Below are 20,263 nucleotides of genomic sequence, written 5' to 3' on the forward strand. Positions count from 1 at the left end.
TCTCTCTGTCTCTCTCTCTCTCACACACACGCACACACACACTCTCATAAACACACTCTCACACACACAGACACACAGACAGACAGACACACACGCACACGCACGCACGCACGCACGCACGCATGCACGCACGCACGCACACACACACACACACACACAGCCTTGTCCAGAGACGTTACGCTGACATGTCACAGCCTGGCTACAGTATAAATCTGTAAACACTTACAGGCTCATTTTACAGCTGCACTGCTACAGCTCCTGCTCTGTGTCAGCACTCGCTGTTTGACTTTAAAAAGAGGAGCCCTCTGCCACACACTTCCACACCCCCACTGCCCCAAAAAAGTGTCTTGGTCCTGTTTCACTTTAAAGAAGAGGGGCCCTCTGCCACACACTTCCACACCCCCACTGCCCAACACTGCAAAAAAAGTGCCTTAACAAGTGTCTTACGCCTGTAATGAGGCTCAAAATCCTTTTTGTTCTGAAGTAAAAGAAATTAGCTTGTTCAGACTTAGTTCATTTCTATGTCTGTTTGGCAGACAAGTTCACCCCACTGGCAATATGTTTGTCTTATTATGTAAAAAGGTCATATTAATATGACTTTAAGCTTAAATACTTGTAGAAGTTGACTTGTTTTTAGCAGTGCATGCAGGCGGTGCTGTGTGTCGTGATGGCCGCTTCCTCCGAGGAGAGCAACAACACTTTTCTACACCTTCCCTCACTCATTGCACACTCCGGCAATCGAAGACTGGCAACTCCAAGTAGAAAAGTCTGAATTCAGACCCAGTGTATTTGCATGAGGCCTGTACATTCTGGTTGTGTGAACGTGCGGTTTCTGAGTGGGTCTGTGAGAGCATACGTATGCGCCTGTGTGTTATTTCCAAGTATTTGCATGGGCATGTGTGTGTGCGTGTGTGTGTGTGTATGTGTATGCATGTATGTGTGTGTGTGTGTGTGTATGTGTGTGTAAATGTGTGCGCATGTGTGTGGGTGCACTTGCGTGTGCGTGTGCATGTATATGCTTATGTGTGTGCGTGAGTAAATGTAAATGTGTGTCTATGTGCCTGCTTGTGTGTGTGCACGTTTGTGTGTATGCATGCGCATGTGTGTGTGTGTGTGTGTGTATGGGTGTGTGTGTGTGTGCGTGTGTGTGTGTGTGTATGTGTGTGTGTGTGTGTGTGTGTGTGTGTGTGTGTATGTGTGTATGTGTGTGTGTGTGTGTATGTGTGTATGTGTGAGTGGTGTCCCGGGAGTCCTGGTGCGAGGAGCGCTGTGTGCGGAAATTCCTCCCTCCAGACGGAGATGTTGGGAAGGGTCCAGCGCTCCTGTGTGTAAGGACACCCCGCGGGCCCCCGCTGGGCCTTTCTCCCCAGGTGAAAGCCACCCGTCCCCCCCATTCTCTCTGGACCTAATAAGGTCAGGACCTTTCCAGTCTTCCAGCTTCCTCCTAATCACAGTGTCCTCCCAGAGGCTTTGTGCTCTGAGTACACCTTCTCCTGATTATAATGTCCTTCTCTGTCCTTCAGCTGTTCACTCCACTTTGTTCAATTAGTTAACCTGGCTTCCGCTCCCCACAGGGATGAGAAACACAGGGAGAGCGAGGGAGAAAGAAAAGTTTCCTTTCCTTTCTTTTCTCCTCTCATTGGACCTTGTACCTTGCGTTAGAGCATGTAAGCGCACACACTCACACACACACACACACACAGTCACACACTCACACACACACACACACACAGTCACACACTCACACACACACACACACACACACAGTCACACACAGTCACACACACAGTCACACACAGAATGAGGGGAGAAGGCAGAGACACGTATAGAAACGGAATTAAACTGAACCGTTTAGACACTAATTAATATCTTTAGTTTATATTTGTCTAGAAAGAAAATGCAGCAGTATGCCACAATCCTTAGGGATAGATAAAGAAAGGTAGAAGAAAAATAGTTCCCCAATACTGCATGTTTTGGTCCTGTTCACCTGTTCATCTTTAATCTGATTGGACAGGGAATTGATCTGATTGGACAGGGCTTCTGAGAATGGGCCCTGATTGACCCAGCTCTGGCAGCGGGCTCCTCGTGGGCCGTGTGTCCGAGAGCGGGACACTCGGGCTGAACCTGGACCCGTAATTGGGTGTCTGTGGGTGGGACCGCCCTGGCGCAGTAAGCTGCTTACCCCTCCCGGGCACAGCTCTATTCCCTCACACAATGGGAGGGGGCACAGGGGAGGTCGGTCGCCAAGGGCCACGTCCACTCCGACCGAATTAGCCCAACAAAAGAAGCCCTTCGGCAGGGGCCGGGCCTCGTTGAGCTCCGGCCGCACATCGACGGGGAGACACAGCGGCCCGAAGCGGCAGCTTGGCTCTGATTACAAATGGCCGCCCGCAATCATAACGAGACGCTAATCAATAAGATGGCCGCCCGTGCCCATCCTCCCCACAGCCTGTGGCACCGCGGCCGGTCTGGAGCATGCCATGGGAACTCGTCCAGCTGGACTCGGGTCCCGGCAGGGAGAAGCACCGCTATACAGCTCCAAGCAACCGCTTTTATTGTCCACTTTACAAGCCGTATACACTCACACCGAGTCCCACTGTTAGCCCAACACAGTTAGACCTCCTCACCCATTTCTAACAAAACCCCTAGAAGATTTTTTTAAAAAAGGGAAGAAATTAATGAATATTATTGAATTTCAAATTATTGCTACTGCACTCGCAATGAGCAGAAATGCCACTGTAGAGCACTGAAATTTCATGCCAACGCTCATTACCTGCATCTGATACAGTGAGTCTAGAAAATAACAGATTCTGTGAAAATACGACTTTGTGGAAGTCTTGGGCCAGCAGAGCACCTCGAGAAGGACAAATGGGCCTTTTGAGTCAGCGTTGAGCAGGGAGAGTGTGTGGAGATTTGTGAGGGGATTTGGCCTGACGTGTTTTATTGAGGAACTCAATGACAGGAGGGGAGGTTACTCTGAGAGTGTGGTGACAGGCTGTCACAGGGCAGGGACAGTGAGAGAACATCTGCATTTATTCAGGTCCGAGGCTTATCCTCCCCCCCGCCCCCCCGCCCCAGCGCCCCGCCCCGCGCCCTCACACCCCCGCCCCGCGCTGCATCCTGACCTGTCATGGCCGTTTCTGCATCACAAAACCCCGGAGAGCCCGGTCCGTGTCGCCTGCACTGGGCTGGGCCGGGCGCGAGGCCTAATCCCCCGGTCCATTCACGCCGCCTGATAATCTCCTCCGAGCCTCCCCGCCACCGCACTAAAGGGGCTCACAAAGGCCCTCCGCACCCCCTGCGCCCCCCACCCCCCCCCCCGGGGCCCGCCCCTGCCCCGCCCCGCTCGCCTCGTACCGCTGGAGCCAGAGCCCCTCCACTTTCTCAAACTCAAAAGGGTCCCATCATTCTTAGGGTTTCACAAAATCCTCTTCATAGCACCTAACCCCAACCCAACATGAATGAGCTTACCTTCCGACTGCTGGGACTGGCTAATTGCAACTATTACAAAGCATTAGCAGCCATATGTACCCAGAGTTTTACTAACTATAATTACACCATAACTGACCATAACCATGCATGACTACGTATGGCTGAAGAAGGCTGACCTAGTTTGCATTTGAATGTCAGTGTTATGTATAATGAATCACTTGTATAACAGGAAATAAACCAGAATGTTTTTCCATCATATTTCTCAAGCAGAAATGAATAGCAGTAAAGTGATATTATGTACAGGAAGTTATGTCAACATAATTTATAGTTTTTGTTGCAATTAATATGAGTATTATTATAGTAATGAATGTACATGAAAATATTAGTATTTATTACTGGTGTTAATGGTATTACATTAATATGGAAATATTGCAGCACCTTAAAGTGTAAAGATTAAAGCAACATATCAATCTGTAAAAACAGGGGTGCAAAAGCTGTATTCATTATAGAATGAAGTAATGCTGCCATAATGGCGTAACGGTCCTGTGGAATGCAGGTGACCACATACCCAGGGAGGCCCCTCCCCTTCACTCATTTCAACAAATGAAATGTATTCCACACACCTTCACACTGAACCCTAAATCTCAACACCAAAACATGGGCTTTCCAACTGCTGAAGAAGAGGGGAGAGGGAGAGGGAGAGAGAGAGATAATGACAGGAGAGACAAGAGAAGAGAGACTGAAAAAGAAGAGAAAATGCAGCCCGTACCCATAAGCGAGCCGTAGAGAACTCTAAATGAGCAGCTCTACGTCACTGTCACCTGCTACAGGGGCAGCACCAGGGGTCAGAGGTCAGCCGTGATTGACAAGGTGCCCTGCACAGGTGGCGAGCGCCCCTCACCCCCTGCTCTGCCTCCCTCTCACCTGCTCTGCCAGCCCCCTTCGTCTCTCAACGTAAAATAATCTCCCTCTCTTTCCACGGAGCGCACGATAGTCTGAAACGAAGGCAAACCCGACGATACGCCGTCCTGACAGCGCACAGCTCTTTATTTACCGAAACCTCCTCACCCATAATTCAGCGGGGCCGCATTAATAACGCCCGCAGATTTATTCTGATGGCGGGGAGGAGTGGCACCGGCGTGTCCCGGGCTCAAAGCAGAGGCCGATTTATCGCCCCGTCCAGATGGGCGCGGGTTTATCGCTCCCCGGTCGGTGACATCACCCGGGCACCCGCGCGGAATTGATGATGAAAGCAAACAGATCCATCCTGATTACATTTACTGAGTCACTTTCATTTTTACAGGGACCGCTCATATCGGCATATTGACTGTTGCGCCCTAATGGCGTTTACCATATTTAATGCGCCCATGTCATCGCCGAATATCCTCTCTGAATAATGTGCCATTTCATCATAAATTCTTTACAACTTATTTACTTAATGGAGAGAATTATGGCTGCTGTCAGGGGCAGTAATTAAACACAATGATACAGTACTGCCTCCACACACTCCCATCCCTCCCCACGGCCCCCGCTCCAGCTCTTCAGCTTTTTAAATACATATTATTCAAGCTCCCCATAAATTATATCCAGATTAAAATTCATGAAACCTTTTCTCTTTATTTCCTTCCATAGGAGAAAAAAAAGCAAGAGCTTGTTCAGCCAGCAGTAAATCTCTAGCGGAGAGACATAGACTTTTTCAATCATATTAAGCCTTAATGTGCACAAATGTAAAAAGTGATATCATTTCCCTGACAGCCACAGATATATTTCTTTTAGGCAAGACAACAGTTGGGAGTGTCGAGGACTCCAAATAAAAACGGCCAAAACCATCTGTCCCAGACCCTGGAAATAAAACTCAGGGGAGTAAGAAACAGGCCCTGGGTGCGTGTTCGGGAGTTAGATTAATTCTGATTGTGTCAGGCACACTGGCACCCATAGAAGAAGCTGTGTGAAGTGTGCCTCTCACAATCAGTGTGGGAACTCAATTAGCCTGATTCCTGTCCCACCCCCCCGAAAAATAGCCCAATAGAGTCCACACCTAACCTTTGACCTTGTCCTTTGACCCCACCTTCGATTTTGTGCATTGACCGCTTAATCCTTGATTGGAGAGGGCTCAGTGCGGGTCTTTAGCTGTGGTAAAAACTGAATTTATGTTGTTTCATTTTAATTGAGTTAAGAGCCCTAAATGTGTACACTGGGCCGTATTGTGCACAGTGTCACTGTAATAAAACTCTATGCTCTCTTGGACTTGGCGACACTGGACACTGTCCTGGTCATCCAGGAGAAGGAGGACTAACACACTGGAACCAGAAACACAGTCAGACTGGAGCTTTCACAGACTGACTTCTTATGAGAACAGTCTAGTTCTGTACAATCCCTGGTGTAAAATCCAGCTATGACCATCTTGAAATTACCAGCTACTAGCCGTTTCAAACCATGTTGAATATGGAGCTGGTCTGAAGTGGTCAATCAGCTCCCAGCTGTTTCAAAACCTAACTTGAGCTGTTTTTTCAGCAGGGCATACAATTCCACTGTCCATCAGACACACTCACAGACTCACACACCGTCTCAGACCCGGCAGGGTTTGGGAAGCCTACCTCCCAGTTGTGCGTCCAGTCCCGGGGCTGAGCCCCCAGGCGCTCCCCTCTCTCCACCCTGCGGAGGGCCCACACGCCCAGGCCGGAGGACCCCGCGCCAGACTCGCGCAGCTCGAAGTCCGGGGGCACGGGCATGTCCTCGGGGGTGTAGGCGGGGGCCTGGAAGGGGGAGGGGTGCAGGGGGGACCCGGTGTCGCTGGACAGAGCGGGCGATGTGAGCTCCTCTGAGGGAGGAGCGAGAGGCCCGGGGTCTCCCTCCAGCTCCCCCACGTCCTCCAGGTCAGCGGTGGGGAAGGACGGGAATTCATTCTGCTCACCTGCAGGAGAGAGAGGACATCAGGGATCTAGGGTCAGACCTGATGCGTGTGCTACATGGCAGTATCATCTATTTACTGTAGCAATAGTGCTACAAACCAAGCTCAGCAGAACCTCAGACACACCTCAAAGCTAAAGCTTGACTGGTCTACTGAACAGGTGTGAAAGCAAAGTAAATATGCAATTGCACCTTATCAAAGCAATTCCTTTGAGTAAAAACCTTTTATCACAATTAGACAAAGGAAATATCTCAGCACCATTAAAGAACACAGTGTGGTAAATTCAACAGTGTTATCGTGCAATAAGGAAAGGGAAGAACAAAATCAGTTCGCATAAGAGGCCAAAGGTAGTCAGTGTGTAGTAGTGATGTGTCTTTCAGAAAGGGAACAGGAACAATGATATCCCTGTTACCAATGGTCTAATTCTTGGACACTGACTTTAACTGAAGATTGTGTCAAAACAGCAGTAGCTCATTTTAAAACAATATGCTCACATGACACGAAGTTGGCTATGCATATGATTCCATTCAATAAAGGGAAGAAATTCTTAAAGGTGGTGTATTTTATCTTTCAGAATGAGCTCCATTCCTGATGCATTCAAAGCTCAGGGGTTATAATGAATGCAAGTCTAGCAGTAACTAAAACAGGAAATAATAGGTAAGTACACTTCCAGCATCAGTGGAACAACACAAAGAAAGCAACTTAGTATGATCAATTATTCTGGCAAAGAATCCCATCATCACTTGCAGACAGGTGATGAGCAGACCAGAGGGGATTGTGGGAAACGCAGTGGTCTTTGGAAAACAGTAATGTAATGATATACAGTGACTGACACGTACAATGACTCTTTAAAGTCGAAAAATGAGGTTATTCTACGAGACATTGTTTTTTCAGGCAGACTGTATCAGGCTTTAAATATCCCAATGAAAATATGGAGAACTATAGACGGACCTTTAAAAAGGAGACTAATAAAAATGTTCCACCAGGACAGCCAGTCCAAGCAAACATGTATAGGAAAGCACCTCAGAGCCGAAGTGAGTGCCAGGCCTGGCCCAGAAGGACTGTGACCGGCCTACAGAGACTGCGTTTGGGTTGTTTTTATCTCTCTGAAGGCCGGTCGACCGGGACAGGTCCACATTGTGCCGCCCCATGGCTTTATGTTTCCCTTTCCGAAATCCATCCCGGCTATTTAGAATGAAAACACGGGGCACTTTCAGAGGAAGCCCAGTCAGCAAGGTTAATTATGAGTAAAGTGAGGGTGGACACCAATGCCTGACCTCTTCCCCCAAGTTCCACTCGGAGAGGAAGAGCTGCGCGTGGCTCAGGAGCACCGCTGCACACAAACGGGAGTAATATGCGCGGCAAAACACCGTCCCCCTGTAACACCGCCCGTGCAACGGTTCCTCCTCAGCACTGCCCCCTGCAAACCTGTCTCTGTCTTACACTGTCCCTGTCTAACAGTGCCTCCCCTAATGCTGTCCCCCCTACAACACTGCTTTCCTCCCACACTTCTACCCCCAAAACACCTTAGTCTAGCATCAAACCCAATGTCCCTGCAATGCTATCCCCCCAACAAGCAGTCCCACAGTATCCTCTTTATAAACCGTCTAAACACAACTGTATAACAGCACCAGTGTTCCTCTGGCTCCAGTCCTCCATTCCGGCTCAGTGCTTTGCCGCGGCAGAGCTCCGCTACACTGCATCTGGGCTACAGGAAGAGGCCGGCAGGAAGCAACAGCTCTCGCAGCGTCCTTCATGTGTAATTAGACGTGTTTTCCTAACGAGGCCTGGCGCGCAGCAGAGAGCCCTAATGAGCAATTAGCTTGTTCCTGCTCATCTTCTGCCATTAGACATTCGCTCACATTCATGTTCATGTACCCAGCCCGGCACTGTGCTCATGCTGTCAGTCTCAAGCCCATCTTTTCACAGCGAGCTTTGATCTGCCGTGACCCCCTCCTCTCCACCCGTCACCCCCTCCACGCGCTGACCCCTGCTTGCCCCCCTCCCCTCCCCGGAAGGACCCGTGTGGGGAGGGGAGGGCATACCGATGCCACAAGCCTCTGCGGTCCTCACACGCAAACTAAGAGTACCGCTATGGCTACAGAGCCCCCTACAGCCCAAACTCACAGTAAGCTCTGCTACAGAGCCCACTACAGCCACAAACTCACAGTAAGCTCTGCTGCAGAGCCCACTACAGCCCAAACTCACAGTAAGCTCTCCTAAAGAGCCCCCTACAGCCGCAAACTCGCAGTAAGCTCTGCTACAGAGCCCACTACAGCCCAAACTCACAGTAAGCTCTGCTACAGAGCCCACTACAGCCGCAAACTCACAGTAAGCTCTGCTACAGAGCCCACTACAGCCGCAAACTCACAGTAAGCTCTTCTACAGAGCCCCCTACAGCCCAAACTCACAGTAAGCTCTGCTACAGAGCCCACTACAGCCCAAACTCACAGTAAGCTCAGCTACAGAGCCCACTACAGCCGCAAACTCACAGTAAGCTCTGCTACAGAGCCCACTACAGCCCAAACTCACAGTAAGCTCTGCTACAGAGCCCACTACAGCCGCAAACTCACAGTAAGCTCTGCTACAGAGCCCCCTACAGCCCAAACTCACAGTAAGCTCTGCTACAGAGCCCACTACAGCCGCAAACTCAAAGTACGCTCTGCTACAGGCCGGAGCACCGCACAGTAAGAGCCCACTACAGCCGCAATCTCAGGAACCAAACTCTTCTCGGGCAAAACAATTACACGGCTCTCCGTTTGATTGGAAAAAATACGGGAGCGAAATGCGGTTTCTCATTTTCTCATTTCTATTCTCAGCGAAATGGCCGCAGGGCAGCGGAGTTCGTTTCGCTTTGCTCAAAGTGATAAAGTGTACAAGCCAACAAAAAACTAAGTATCACTTTTTTTTTTTCCAATGGTGAGACTATTTCCAGGCGGCACTTTGGAACAGTGCTGTCGGTAAGCAGGAGCAGGTAATGAACAGACATGTGATCCAACCCACAATCCTCCTCACCGTACATCCTACAGTACAGTAAGTGGCTGGTGACAGTGAGGGAGAGATATTTCCTGCCACAAACAGAGGCAGCGGGTGACATACATACTGTAAATCTATGAATAAATATTACTGGGGACTTTTATTTGAGATTATTACCATACTCATACTCTACTATTATTTACCTTACTCACTTATAGATGTTACTGTAACAATGCAAATATGACCTGCAACACAAACGTCTCTCTTCAAAAGGGAAACATCTGGAGCACACGGATGCAAAATGAGCCCAGTAATGAGCCCAATAATTGATGTGTTTCGACATGACTGCGTCTTCATCAGAGTCAAATGTGTGTCTCTGTCAGAGACCAGGTGGCAGTACAGAGAACAGAGATAGTGAGTTTTCCTCAAAGACAAGTTCCAATGTTACCCCACTTCTGGTGTGTGTGAGTGTGGCAGGCAGCAGCCTCCATCTGCTCAGCATTCTGCAGCTGAGAGCTCTGCAGTGTTCAGCGCGCGAGTGTTTAGTGTTCAGCGTGTGCAGTGTTTAGTGTGCAAGTGTTCAGTCTTCAGCGTGTGCAGTGTTTAGAGTGCCAGTGTTCAGCGTGTGCAGTGTTCAGTGCGCGAGTGTTTAGTGTTCAGCGCGTGCAGTGTTCAGTGTGCGAGTGTTTAGTGTTCAGCATGTGCAGTGTTTAGTGTGCAAGTGTTCAGTATGTGTAGAGTTTAATGTGCCAGTGTTTAGTGTATGCAGTGTTTAGTGTGCAAGTGTTCAGTGTGTGTAGAGTTTAGTGTGCCAGTGTTTGGTGTGTGTAGTGTTTAGTGTGTGCAGTGTTTAGTGTGTGAGTGTTTAGTGTGTGCAGTGTTTAGTGTATCCAGTGTTTAGTGTGTGCAGTGTTTAGTGTGTGAGTGTTTAGTGTGTGCAGTGTTTAGTGTGTGCAGTGTTTAGTGTGTGAGTGTTTAGTGCTTGCAGTGTTTAGTGTGTGAGTGTTTAGTGTGTGCAGTGTGCAGTGTTTAGTGTGTGAGTGTTTAGTGTATGCAGTGTGCAGTGTTTAGTGTATGCAGTGTTTAGAGTGCCGTTCTCATCCCAAAAGTGCCTTTCACTCCTCACTCCTTGATAATGAACACCATGCTCACACAATCACAGCCTCTAAAGGACACTGGCTCACGGCATTAAAAGCAGAGCATCCACTTCATTTTTCACCCCTTCACAAATAATGAAGACACGAACGCACTCATCATCCCCGCAAATGGCATTTCTTTCCTCTCTCCTCTCAGTTTTGCCACAAGATTCATTAATTTTTATTAAGGGGGAAAACATTTGCTCCCGTGACGATATTTGCATCGGTGGAATGGTTTTCACCTCTGCCACGAGGTGCTGCCCGGACTCATCTATCACGCGATTACGGCGAGCAGGGAGAGACCCTCCGTCATTAGGGAGTGAATTAAAGATGATATAAAGAGCTATTAATCACTGTGACAAAAAGCTTAATGCCGCGCTGACCGGGCCTGGGTCTGGGGACAGAGCGGCACACACCACAGGGACAAATTGAAACATATGTTTACACTGGAATAACCTACCTGGAGAAAGAGCCCCCCTCCCCACTTCTCCTTGGCTCATCCCCCCCCCTGCACTGCACTTGTTTGCACTGAGCCCTCATGCACAGAGTGCAGGGTTCCAGTGAGCAACATTAGCTTGAGAATTTTCCTGTGTCGTAAAGTACGGCAAGGTTTTCAATGTGTAATGTTTTCTTTAGGAGTTTACTGTGTTGTTGTAATATTGAAATGAGACATTACAGCATGCCCCCCCTTCTGTTACTCTGTAAAGTCTTCTGTGAAAAGTGCCATACAAATACATTTGAATTTGAATTTATTTGTATTGAATTGAATACTTTGAGTATGAAGGGGACAAATTCTCTTCTGGAGAACAGAACACAACGCCAAACACAATTTAAAAAAACAACTTGAATTCACACACATACAGTATGTGCACACACACACATTATCAATTATAGACTGAGTGCTACAGAGATGGGAGAAAAGGGGGTTTCTACACAGAAAGCTTTTTATCGCCGCAGCTCAAGCAGCAGGAGACAGAGTGCTGGGTGATGTAGTTTAAGTACATGAGGGGAGATGGGGTGGGGAGGGGGGCCTGCAAACACAGGCAGCCCTGTTTAACCAGGAGATGGACCAGGTGGGTCATTAATTACAAGCCCCAGTCCAGACTCTCAGACATGCTTACACACACACACACACACACACACACACACACACTACACCCACACAAGCACACACACACACACACACACACACACACACACACGCACACACTACACTCACAGACACACACACACGCACACACTACACTCACAGACACAAACACGCGCACACACACACACACACATCTGCGCACACACACAAGCACACACACACACACGCACACACACTACACACACAAACACATGCACAAACACACACATACTACTCACACACTCACATGAATGCACGCACGCACACACACACACACACACACACACACAAAGGCTTATCAGCCTGGGCCGATAAGTGTAAACGGTGATCAGTTTTCCGAGGGCAGACACAAGCACACATCTCTCAGCACGGTGACCTCATCCCTGTCACAACATCCTACTGATCACTCATTTACCCACAATGCACCACACCCTGGCAGAGCCTAACAAATGGGTGGGTGGGATGGGGTGATTTTTCAGGGGCCCTGTCAGGACCTTCACCCCCGATTACTCATTTATTAGGATGATCGCTGCCAGGAGGGGGGGCATTTATTAATGCTTTCCTCGAAGTATAAAAATAACCTCTTTACATTCTGAATAGCTCCTCAGCCTTGCTCATTCATCTCTCACACGGGCAGGTTAGATTGAAGGGACACCACCACCTCGCACCGATGATCACATGATCCCTCGCATCAATCTCACTTCCTCCTCAGAACTCGCCGCCTCGTACTCTCCCCCTCCATCCTGCTCCATCTCCACATGTCCCCCAGTGCTCAAAACCCGCCACTGTCTCCTTCTCCTGCTTAGCCTACTGCTAGCATGTTGCCTCTCTGCCAAGTTTTAGACCTCAGAACCTGCTCCAAGCATGAACCCTATTCCCCACACTCAGAACCTGCTCCAAGCATGAACCCTGCTCCATTCACACTGCTACACATGTTCCCTATACAGTCAACAGCAAATGACTCCAATTTTAGAATATTTAACAGGAGAAGCAGAGAGATGTAAACACTCTTACTTCTTTCCATCTTTCCTTATGGCACATTCACAACCAACAATGTACTTACAGTAAGGCATGCATGTACACACACACTCACATATGCATACACACTCACACACGCACACACACACTCACACACACACACACACACACACACACCCCGCAGAGCCCCTTGCTATGCTGGAGAACTCCAGAGTGCATTACCCAACATCAGAATAACGTCAGGGCAACGTCCACCCATGGGATGCAGCCACGCTCCACATCACCCTACATCATCTGTGCAACAGTGGGAAAACAAGGCTTTACATCTCCCAATAACATTACACCCCCGGCTGAGAGAGCAAACGCTCACAACAGAGACATCTTATTCAAAGCAGGTCAAATGGATAGAATCCCTGTGGGAAAAACGTATTCCGTAGTATCGGCTCCACGCTTCTGTACAGCCAACGTTTCTGCTGGTGTGCTAAATTTATTAATAATCTAATAAAAATAATATTTTTTCCCTCAGTGACAGGTTAATGGGACATTTATGAGAAACAGCTTTGAGAGCACAAGCCTAAGGGCACATAGGAGGCTTGCAGCCCTGAAGACTTGTGAAACAAGGACAATGCGTAATTAAATCCAACCTTTCTGCTTAATTAAGTCATTAGCGAGTCTTTGTGCGAGTCCTTTTGTTATTGGGATTGTGACGCGGGTGTACTGGCCATGGGAGTGTGAGGAAAACTCAGGTAACAGAGGCACACAGGCAGTGTGTGTGGAGTGTGGGGGGTCCACAGTGTGGGCACGCACACACACGCACGCACGCACACACACACATGCACACACACACATTTACACACACACATTCACGCACACAGTGACACACAGACACAAAGTCACACACATACACATTCACTCACGCAGTCACACACAAACACACTCTGCCCTGAGCTGCTATAATTAATGGCAAGGCATCTGCAGTGTTCTTTATCCTAGTCATCCACTGCTGCTCAGAACAGAAAACACTCAATTAAACCCAACTGCCAAGTAGCCAATTAACACTGTACAACAACTGAAAGTCACAGCAGCCCCACAATGCACTACGCCAGTTAATTAATTAACATTAGTTGTGATTAATAATAAGCCTCTTTACATAGTAAATTTGTGCGGGCGACTGCGGGCTGACACAACAAAGGAGCGCAGAGCAGACAGCTGGATCTACCCCGATAGTGTCGCCATTTTAACATGTTTCACACAAGGCTGACAAATGGCCTATTAATTATCTAATGTTGTCTGACAACAGGCGCTTGATAAAGATGTATGTTTGTATGAGGCCGGGGAGCTGAGGGGAGGGGAGCAGGTCTGAGCGCGTGCAGATCACCCCCGAGAGCAGTTCTGCCCCTGCTGGGGGCTGCCCCGCCATCCTCCCCCCCCCCCCCCCCCATCAGCACTGAGCGCGGGGCAGCCGTCACAGATAAAATATGAGGGCACATTAGTGGGCAGGCCACTGTGGAGCCAGGACCCGCCTGCGGTCATGTGGGGAGTTTGGTGGGTGGGGGTTTCAGTGTGAGACGGAGGTTCGGCCGCGATCGATATCACGTATGGATCGGCTGGGCGGCTCTGCTTACCGCACGACGGTTTGGAGCGCGTAACGTGGGAGAGCGTGGGGGGGGGGTTGGGGCGTGTAACGTGGGAGACCGTGAGGGGGGGGGGTTGGGGCGTGTAACGTGGGAGACCGTGAGGGGGGGGGTTGGGGCGTGTAACGTGGGGGCGCATAAGGCAGGAGGCCGTGGGGGGGGGGGGGGGGGGGGGGGGTTAGGACGTGTAACGCGGGGTAACGCGGGGGCCCGTGGGGCGGTTGGGGAGCGGAATGTGGGGTTACGCGGGGGCCCGTGCGGCCCCCTCTCCCCGCCCCGCCGGTCCAGAGTTTATCTCCCCTCTGTCTGCCGGGTCGCTCCTAAGTGGGGCCCCTCCTTGCCAAATGATTTTTATGATTGTTTTACTCCGGCGTTTCAGTTAATGAGATAGGATCCCAGTTCGACGTTAACTCAAAGCTGTCAGCCACAAAAGCAAATAGAATAATAACCCGGCCTTCTCATTGTTTCCACAAGCCATACATCACAGCCACTGCCCCACCTCAGGACAGGGGGGGGAGAAAAGGAGACCCCTGTCAGTTAAGGATTACAATTCGCTTAAAATTTAGATAAAACATTTTTTTACAATGACTGATGGGACAAACAATGGAAGACGCTGCTAACTGGAGTTTTATATGTGACCTGTGCTCCTGCTGACTGGTTTAACAGAGACTCTGATGGAACATGTGTGTGATTATGACAGAGAGCGAGGGGAGATATGCTAAATTAAAATAAACATTTTTAAGTTTGAAATATCTTTTCCTATATACAGTCACAGAGAACTGATCCACAATACCAATGGTTTCCTCATATGCAGGAGTGTTTAAATACACACACATGCCCTCACTCACACACACACACACACACACACACAATCATATTCACAGAGAAGCAGAAAAACTGAATGATTGAAATGGGGCTTACTAACATGACAGGATATTCTCAACACTACCAAAAAATACATACAAATAAATAAATAACACTCATACACTGTTGTCTATGTCCTGATATGGGTTGAAATGTAAGCAGTGTGATCTGAGGAGTGTGAAAAAAGACATTTCCAGTGGCCTAGGATGCAAACCCATTCATCATACCCAACCTTGCCCTCAACTACCATACACCGTAACCTATAAAGTCACAATGTGCCATGTGATTACATGTATTATACACATGTTATATGCGTGTTATAGCTGAATAAGTACAGCAGGTGGATGCACACAGTATGCCTGTAAAATGAAAATGTAAATAGATCGCATGTTCGGAGAAAGTGCAGAACATGAGTGTTAGTGAGATATGTGGGCAGATGAACATCACTGCAGTAAAGGTTTGATGCAGTGAACACTCTCTCTTCCTCTGGTCGAGCCGTAAACTGTGGTGTGAAGACTTCACCCTCTGTCACATGGGTAGGGGGTGCGGGCGACGCGGGCCCAGAGAGCCTCACCCCCCTCCGTGTTTGGGAGGTATTGATTTTGGCTCCGTTCTCCGCAGCGGTGAGAGGTGCAGAGGAGGCAGTGACAGAGGTCATTAATTCCATCACGGCGCTGTCGTCTGGTCCGCACCCAATCAGAGCCCACCGGCTCCCTGTCAGAGGCCCTTTGCTTTTTATTTGTTTACAGCGCCTGCTTCTTTCCTCCCCCGCACACCCCATTCCTCTCTTCCGTCCTCATCCCTCTATCTGAGGAGACAGCTAGGGACAGACAGGCCCAGCTAGCCTTCCATGCCCCCCACCCCACACCCACCCCCCTCCCGAGCCTTGAAGTCACATTTCAATACAGAAAACGTCCAATTCACAACAACCGTCACTATTGTCACCACATCAAGGACACTCATATGCATCTGTCCGTGAGCTGAGGCCTGTGACAGTCCCTTCCACAGAAGGGCAGCCATCTTAGAGCAGAGACCCAGCCCTTACTGCAGTCCATGCGGGGCTTTGTGGGTTCCTGTCAATCAGCAGGTAATTAAGGCCCTGTGAACTCGGCGTGTGGATTATTTCATCAATCGCTGATGCTGAATTGCAGCACTCCAGGACTGGATTCTCATACCTGGGATCCACCCAGTATAGCAGAAACCTGCCTTTTACAGCCAGGGGATCTGCCCATTAGAATTAGGGACCCACCCCTTAAGGCAGGAACCAGCCTGTAAGAGCTAGGGGATCCACCCATTACAGGCCGGGTCCCTCCCCCTTTGCAGGCCCCTGACGTTTCCTCCCCAACACCTTGCATGCTCAATGTAATGTAGGGCCCCATCTTTACATGAAGGGCCCATCCAGGACTGCAGCTGTGTGAGGCCCTGCCGTGGTGGAGAGTGGGGTGCAGTGAAAGCACAGGCCATGGAGAATCCTTCACTCATCATCTGCAAAGGCCTTTCTGGCCAACCAGTCTGTTTGTGATTACTGAGCTCACCAGTGCTCTCTTTCTTCTTAATGATGTTCCAAACGGTTTACTTTGGTAAGCCTACTGTATGGCCTTTGTCTCTGATTGTTTTTCTTTCTTATTTCTCAGCCTCATAATGGCTTCCTTGACTTTCATTGCCACAACCCTAGTCCTCATGTTGACAAATGCAAATAACAGATTCCAAAGGCAATCAAAAACCTAGAATCAACACAAGAGACTGAAAGCTTACAACTGGACTAGGCAATAGAACACACCTGGCTAATTAGAAACACTTGTGATGCCATTTGTCCTAAGCATTAGGGCACCCTGAAATGGTGGAACTATGCAAAGTTATACAAAGTTAGACAGACACACAGACACACAGACAGACACACAGACACACACAGACAGAGACACACAGACACAGTCACACAGATACAGACACACAGATACAGACACAATCGCCACATATACAGACAAAAAGACACAGTCAGACAGACACAGACAGACACAGACACACAGATACACAGATACTGACACACAGTCACACACGGATACACACAGGTGCACAGTCACACACAGATACAGATACAGACACACAGACACAGACACACAGACACACACAGACAGACACACAGACACACAGACACACACAGACAGACACACAGACACACAGACACACACAGACAGACAGACACACACAGATACAGACACACAGACACACAGACACACACAGATACAGACACACAGACACACAGACACACACAGATACAGACACACAGACACACACAGACACAGACACACAGACACACAGACACACACAGATACAGACACACAGACACACAGACACACACAGATACAGACACACAGACACACAGACACACACAGATACAGACACACAGACACACTCGCACACATTTGTGGCAGGGTGCCACCGGGGCTCTTTAGTTCCGTCCCTTAATGTAATTACGCCTCACAGTTGTCCACATTTGAGAAATGAACAGTCTGATGAAATGTGTGTAGCAGCGGTGCAGGGGGAGCGTGGGGAGACGTATTTACAGCGCTGGCAGTGCCAGGCCTGGGCCTCCAAGGGCCCACAGGGGCCGGCCGCTCGGCCCACTCGTAAAATGAAATCATAGCGCACGTGCTCTGTTTAATTTTGATGTCTTTGTAATGTATTACACAATTAGATTGATTTGACAATTTCCATTATGTTTGATAAAATATTTATTGAGGCCCGAGGATGATAAGTCTTATCTAACCACCATCAGTTCTGCAGATGTGACATATTTAATATATAAGTAACATCACTCAGATGTGAGTCCCAGTTAGCCCATTAGCTTTTATTTGCGGAGTAGAGCGCGGGGTCATCAATAACGGGCGCGACGGCTGCTTGTCCCGCAGCGCACTGACAGGTGCGCCTCTCGCCCGCTCAGCGAGCCCGCCCGCCACCCATCAATCACGCCGCAGAAATTTACTGAGCGAGATTGGGCTCATCTGTCTCAATGCTGGATGCAGATGGAGTTTGTTCTGGTGAACGAGGAGCCGTTAGTCAGCTCGGGAAGGCCAAGCCCACCCCCCCCTCCCCCCCCTACACACACACACACACACACACACACACACACAGCACCCTGCTCCAGCCACAGAGGCAGGGGAGGGGGGGGGGCCATGCCGATAGAGGGGACGGGGGCTGGAAGCTGACCACTTGTTCTGCCTCCCAGCCCGGGCGCGGGCGCTCGGCTCCCTCGTTAATAAAGAGCCAAACGAGCGGCATGCATAAAACATGAAGCGCCGCGCTAATGAACTGCTGCTCAGTCACTGCGTCTGCGGGGCCCGCGAAATGAAGACAAAATATTTGTAAAGGGATTCTGTCACCTTTCCGAACACAGAACACTAATCACATCGTCTTTAGCCCCAGAGGGAGGGGGGCGGGGGGGTTAAGCTACTGTACGCTATATACAGTCAGCTCCAGAACGATGGGTAAAAATGAAGAGAAAATGCTGCATATGATAAACTACACCCAATAATCTCTATGTTATGTTCAAACATATGGGAAAACAATTTGTTTTACGATTTTTTTTTTTCAATACATATACAATCATGTTTTCATGTTTTTCATGAAGTAATCTCATTTTTTCGGAATGCCACGTGTGTGAAAATGTATTGGCACCCCTAACAAGTATTGTAAATAAAAGTTATTAAAGTATCCATTTTTTATTTAGTTCATCTCGGGCTAAAGGAATTGTGTGATTCCATCACTTCCTGTTTCACTATAGAAATGAGGTCCCCTTTGTCATCCATCAGCATGGGAAAAGAAATGTCAATTCAAAAGAGGCAGATGGTAATTCACTGTCATGTCTGGTAATGGGTACAAAAAAAATACATAAAGGGTTAAACATACTACTTAGCACTGTAAGAGCAATAATAAAAATAAATTAAAACATACAGAATGGTTGTAAATTTGGGGAAGATGGTGATATTAATGAATATAAAGAATTGCAGAGATTGGTTGACTCTTGGGAACACCAAGTCTCAAAATGAACCATATAATTCCATACCAACAAACAATTTGGAAGGGTGACAAGAAGAAAGCCCTTACTGAGCACAATAAAAAAGCTAAGATCAGGAGTTTGACAAACGTCATTGGAATTATAACCATGGTCAGATGAGACCAAAACTGAAGTATTTGGCAATACACACCATCAACATGTTTGGAGGCAAAATAGGAATGCATACAAAGAGAGGCAAGCTCATACCTACTGTTAAATATGGAGGTGATGTTTTGAGGATATTTAGCTAATTTCAAGACTGCCAAAATTATGGAGCCCACTGTATATACAGTACATACATAAACACACATGCAAACAGTCCTTTCTGTGTTTCAATGCCTTTTAATGCCATTAATAAGAAAACTATTAAGAATTGGAATATTTCTGTGAAATGCCAGCTGGGATTGCTTTGCTGGATAGTGGTGTGGAAGACAATGCACTGGGTCACTGCTTTCTCAAGTTTTTAGAGAAAAGAGGTGCTGAGGAGCCAGTGAGCTGGGTTTGTTGTTAAACCTGGCATGCGGGGTGCTTGAGAGTTAACGTCGGGCACAGGGGCCAGCGTGTGACACAGGGCAGACGTGGCTCACGGGGTGGGGAGGGGGAGCGGTGGTCAGGGGAGGCTGGGAGGGTAGCCGTGGCGTGCGTGGGGGGGGGTCCCCCCTCACGTGGGCCTGTAACACAGATTGCTACAGAGTCCCTGAGGTGACAGCGTGGCGGGGTGACATAATGAAGGAGCGGGATGTGTCCCAGGGTCACCGGTGATCACACGTTCTGCCGGCCCGTCGCTGAACGAGAGGGAAGGGATGACAAATGACCACGATCCCCGAGCTGTGGCATCCAGCGCAGACAGACACCCCCCCCCCCCCCAAAAAAGAGCTGTACTTAAGCTCCCCACATTTCAGCTCCGATCCCCCCTCCCTCCATCTCTCCCGCTCACGTGCTTCACCCTGTAAAAGCGCTGTGTGAAACAGCACCACATCTCTGCCTGTTAATCCCCTACAGAAACAGCACTCAGTGTCTGCCTTTGATCCAACACTGTGCCTAAGATACCGGCTCAGGACATAATATTAGGAAGCCCCTGCCTTAATGTGATTCAGTGGCATCGTAATAGGATGCATACTTGAGATTATAGGATTACATGTGATTACA

The 20,263-nt window shown here is 48.8% G+C and overlaps 1 protein-coding gene across 1 annotated transcript in view; it reads right to left on the reverse strand.

The window, feature by feature from the left end:
* Positions 1–20,263, reverse strand: part of mecom (MDS1 and EVI1 complex locus) — a 137,302-nt gene that overhangs the window by 76,380 nt on the left and 40,659 nt on the right. The window contains exon 2 of the mRNA XM_061217114.1: positions 6,030–6,346. Coding sequence (XP_061073098.1) covers positions 6,030–6,346 — 317 coding nt within the window. The remainder of the gene's footprint in view (positions 1–6,029; positions 6,347–20,263) is intronic.

Source organism: Conger conger, chromosome 13 (assembly GCF_963514075.1).
Source record: "Conger conger chromosome 13, fConCon1.1, whole genome shotgun sequence".
In the NCBI taxonomy this organism is placed as follows: Eukaryota; Metazoa; Chordata; class Actinopteri; order Anguilliformes; family Congridae; genus Conger; species Conger conger.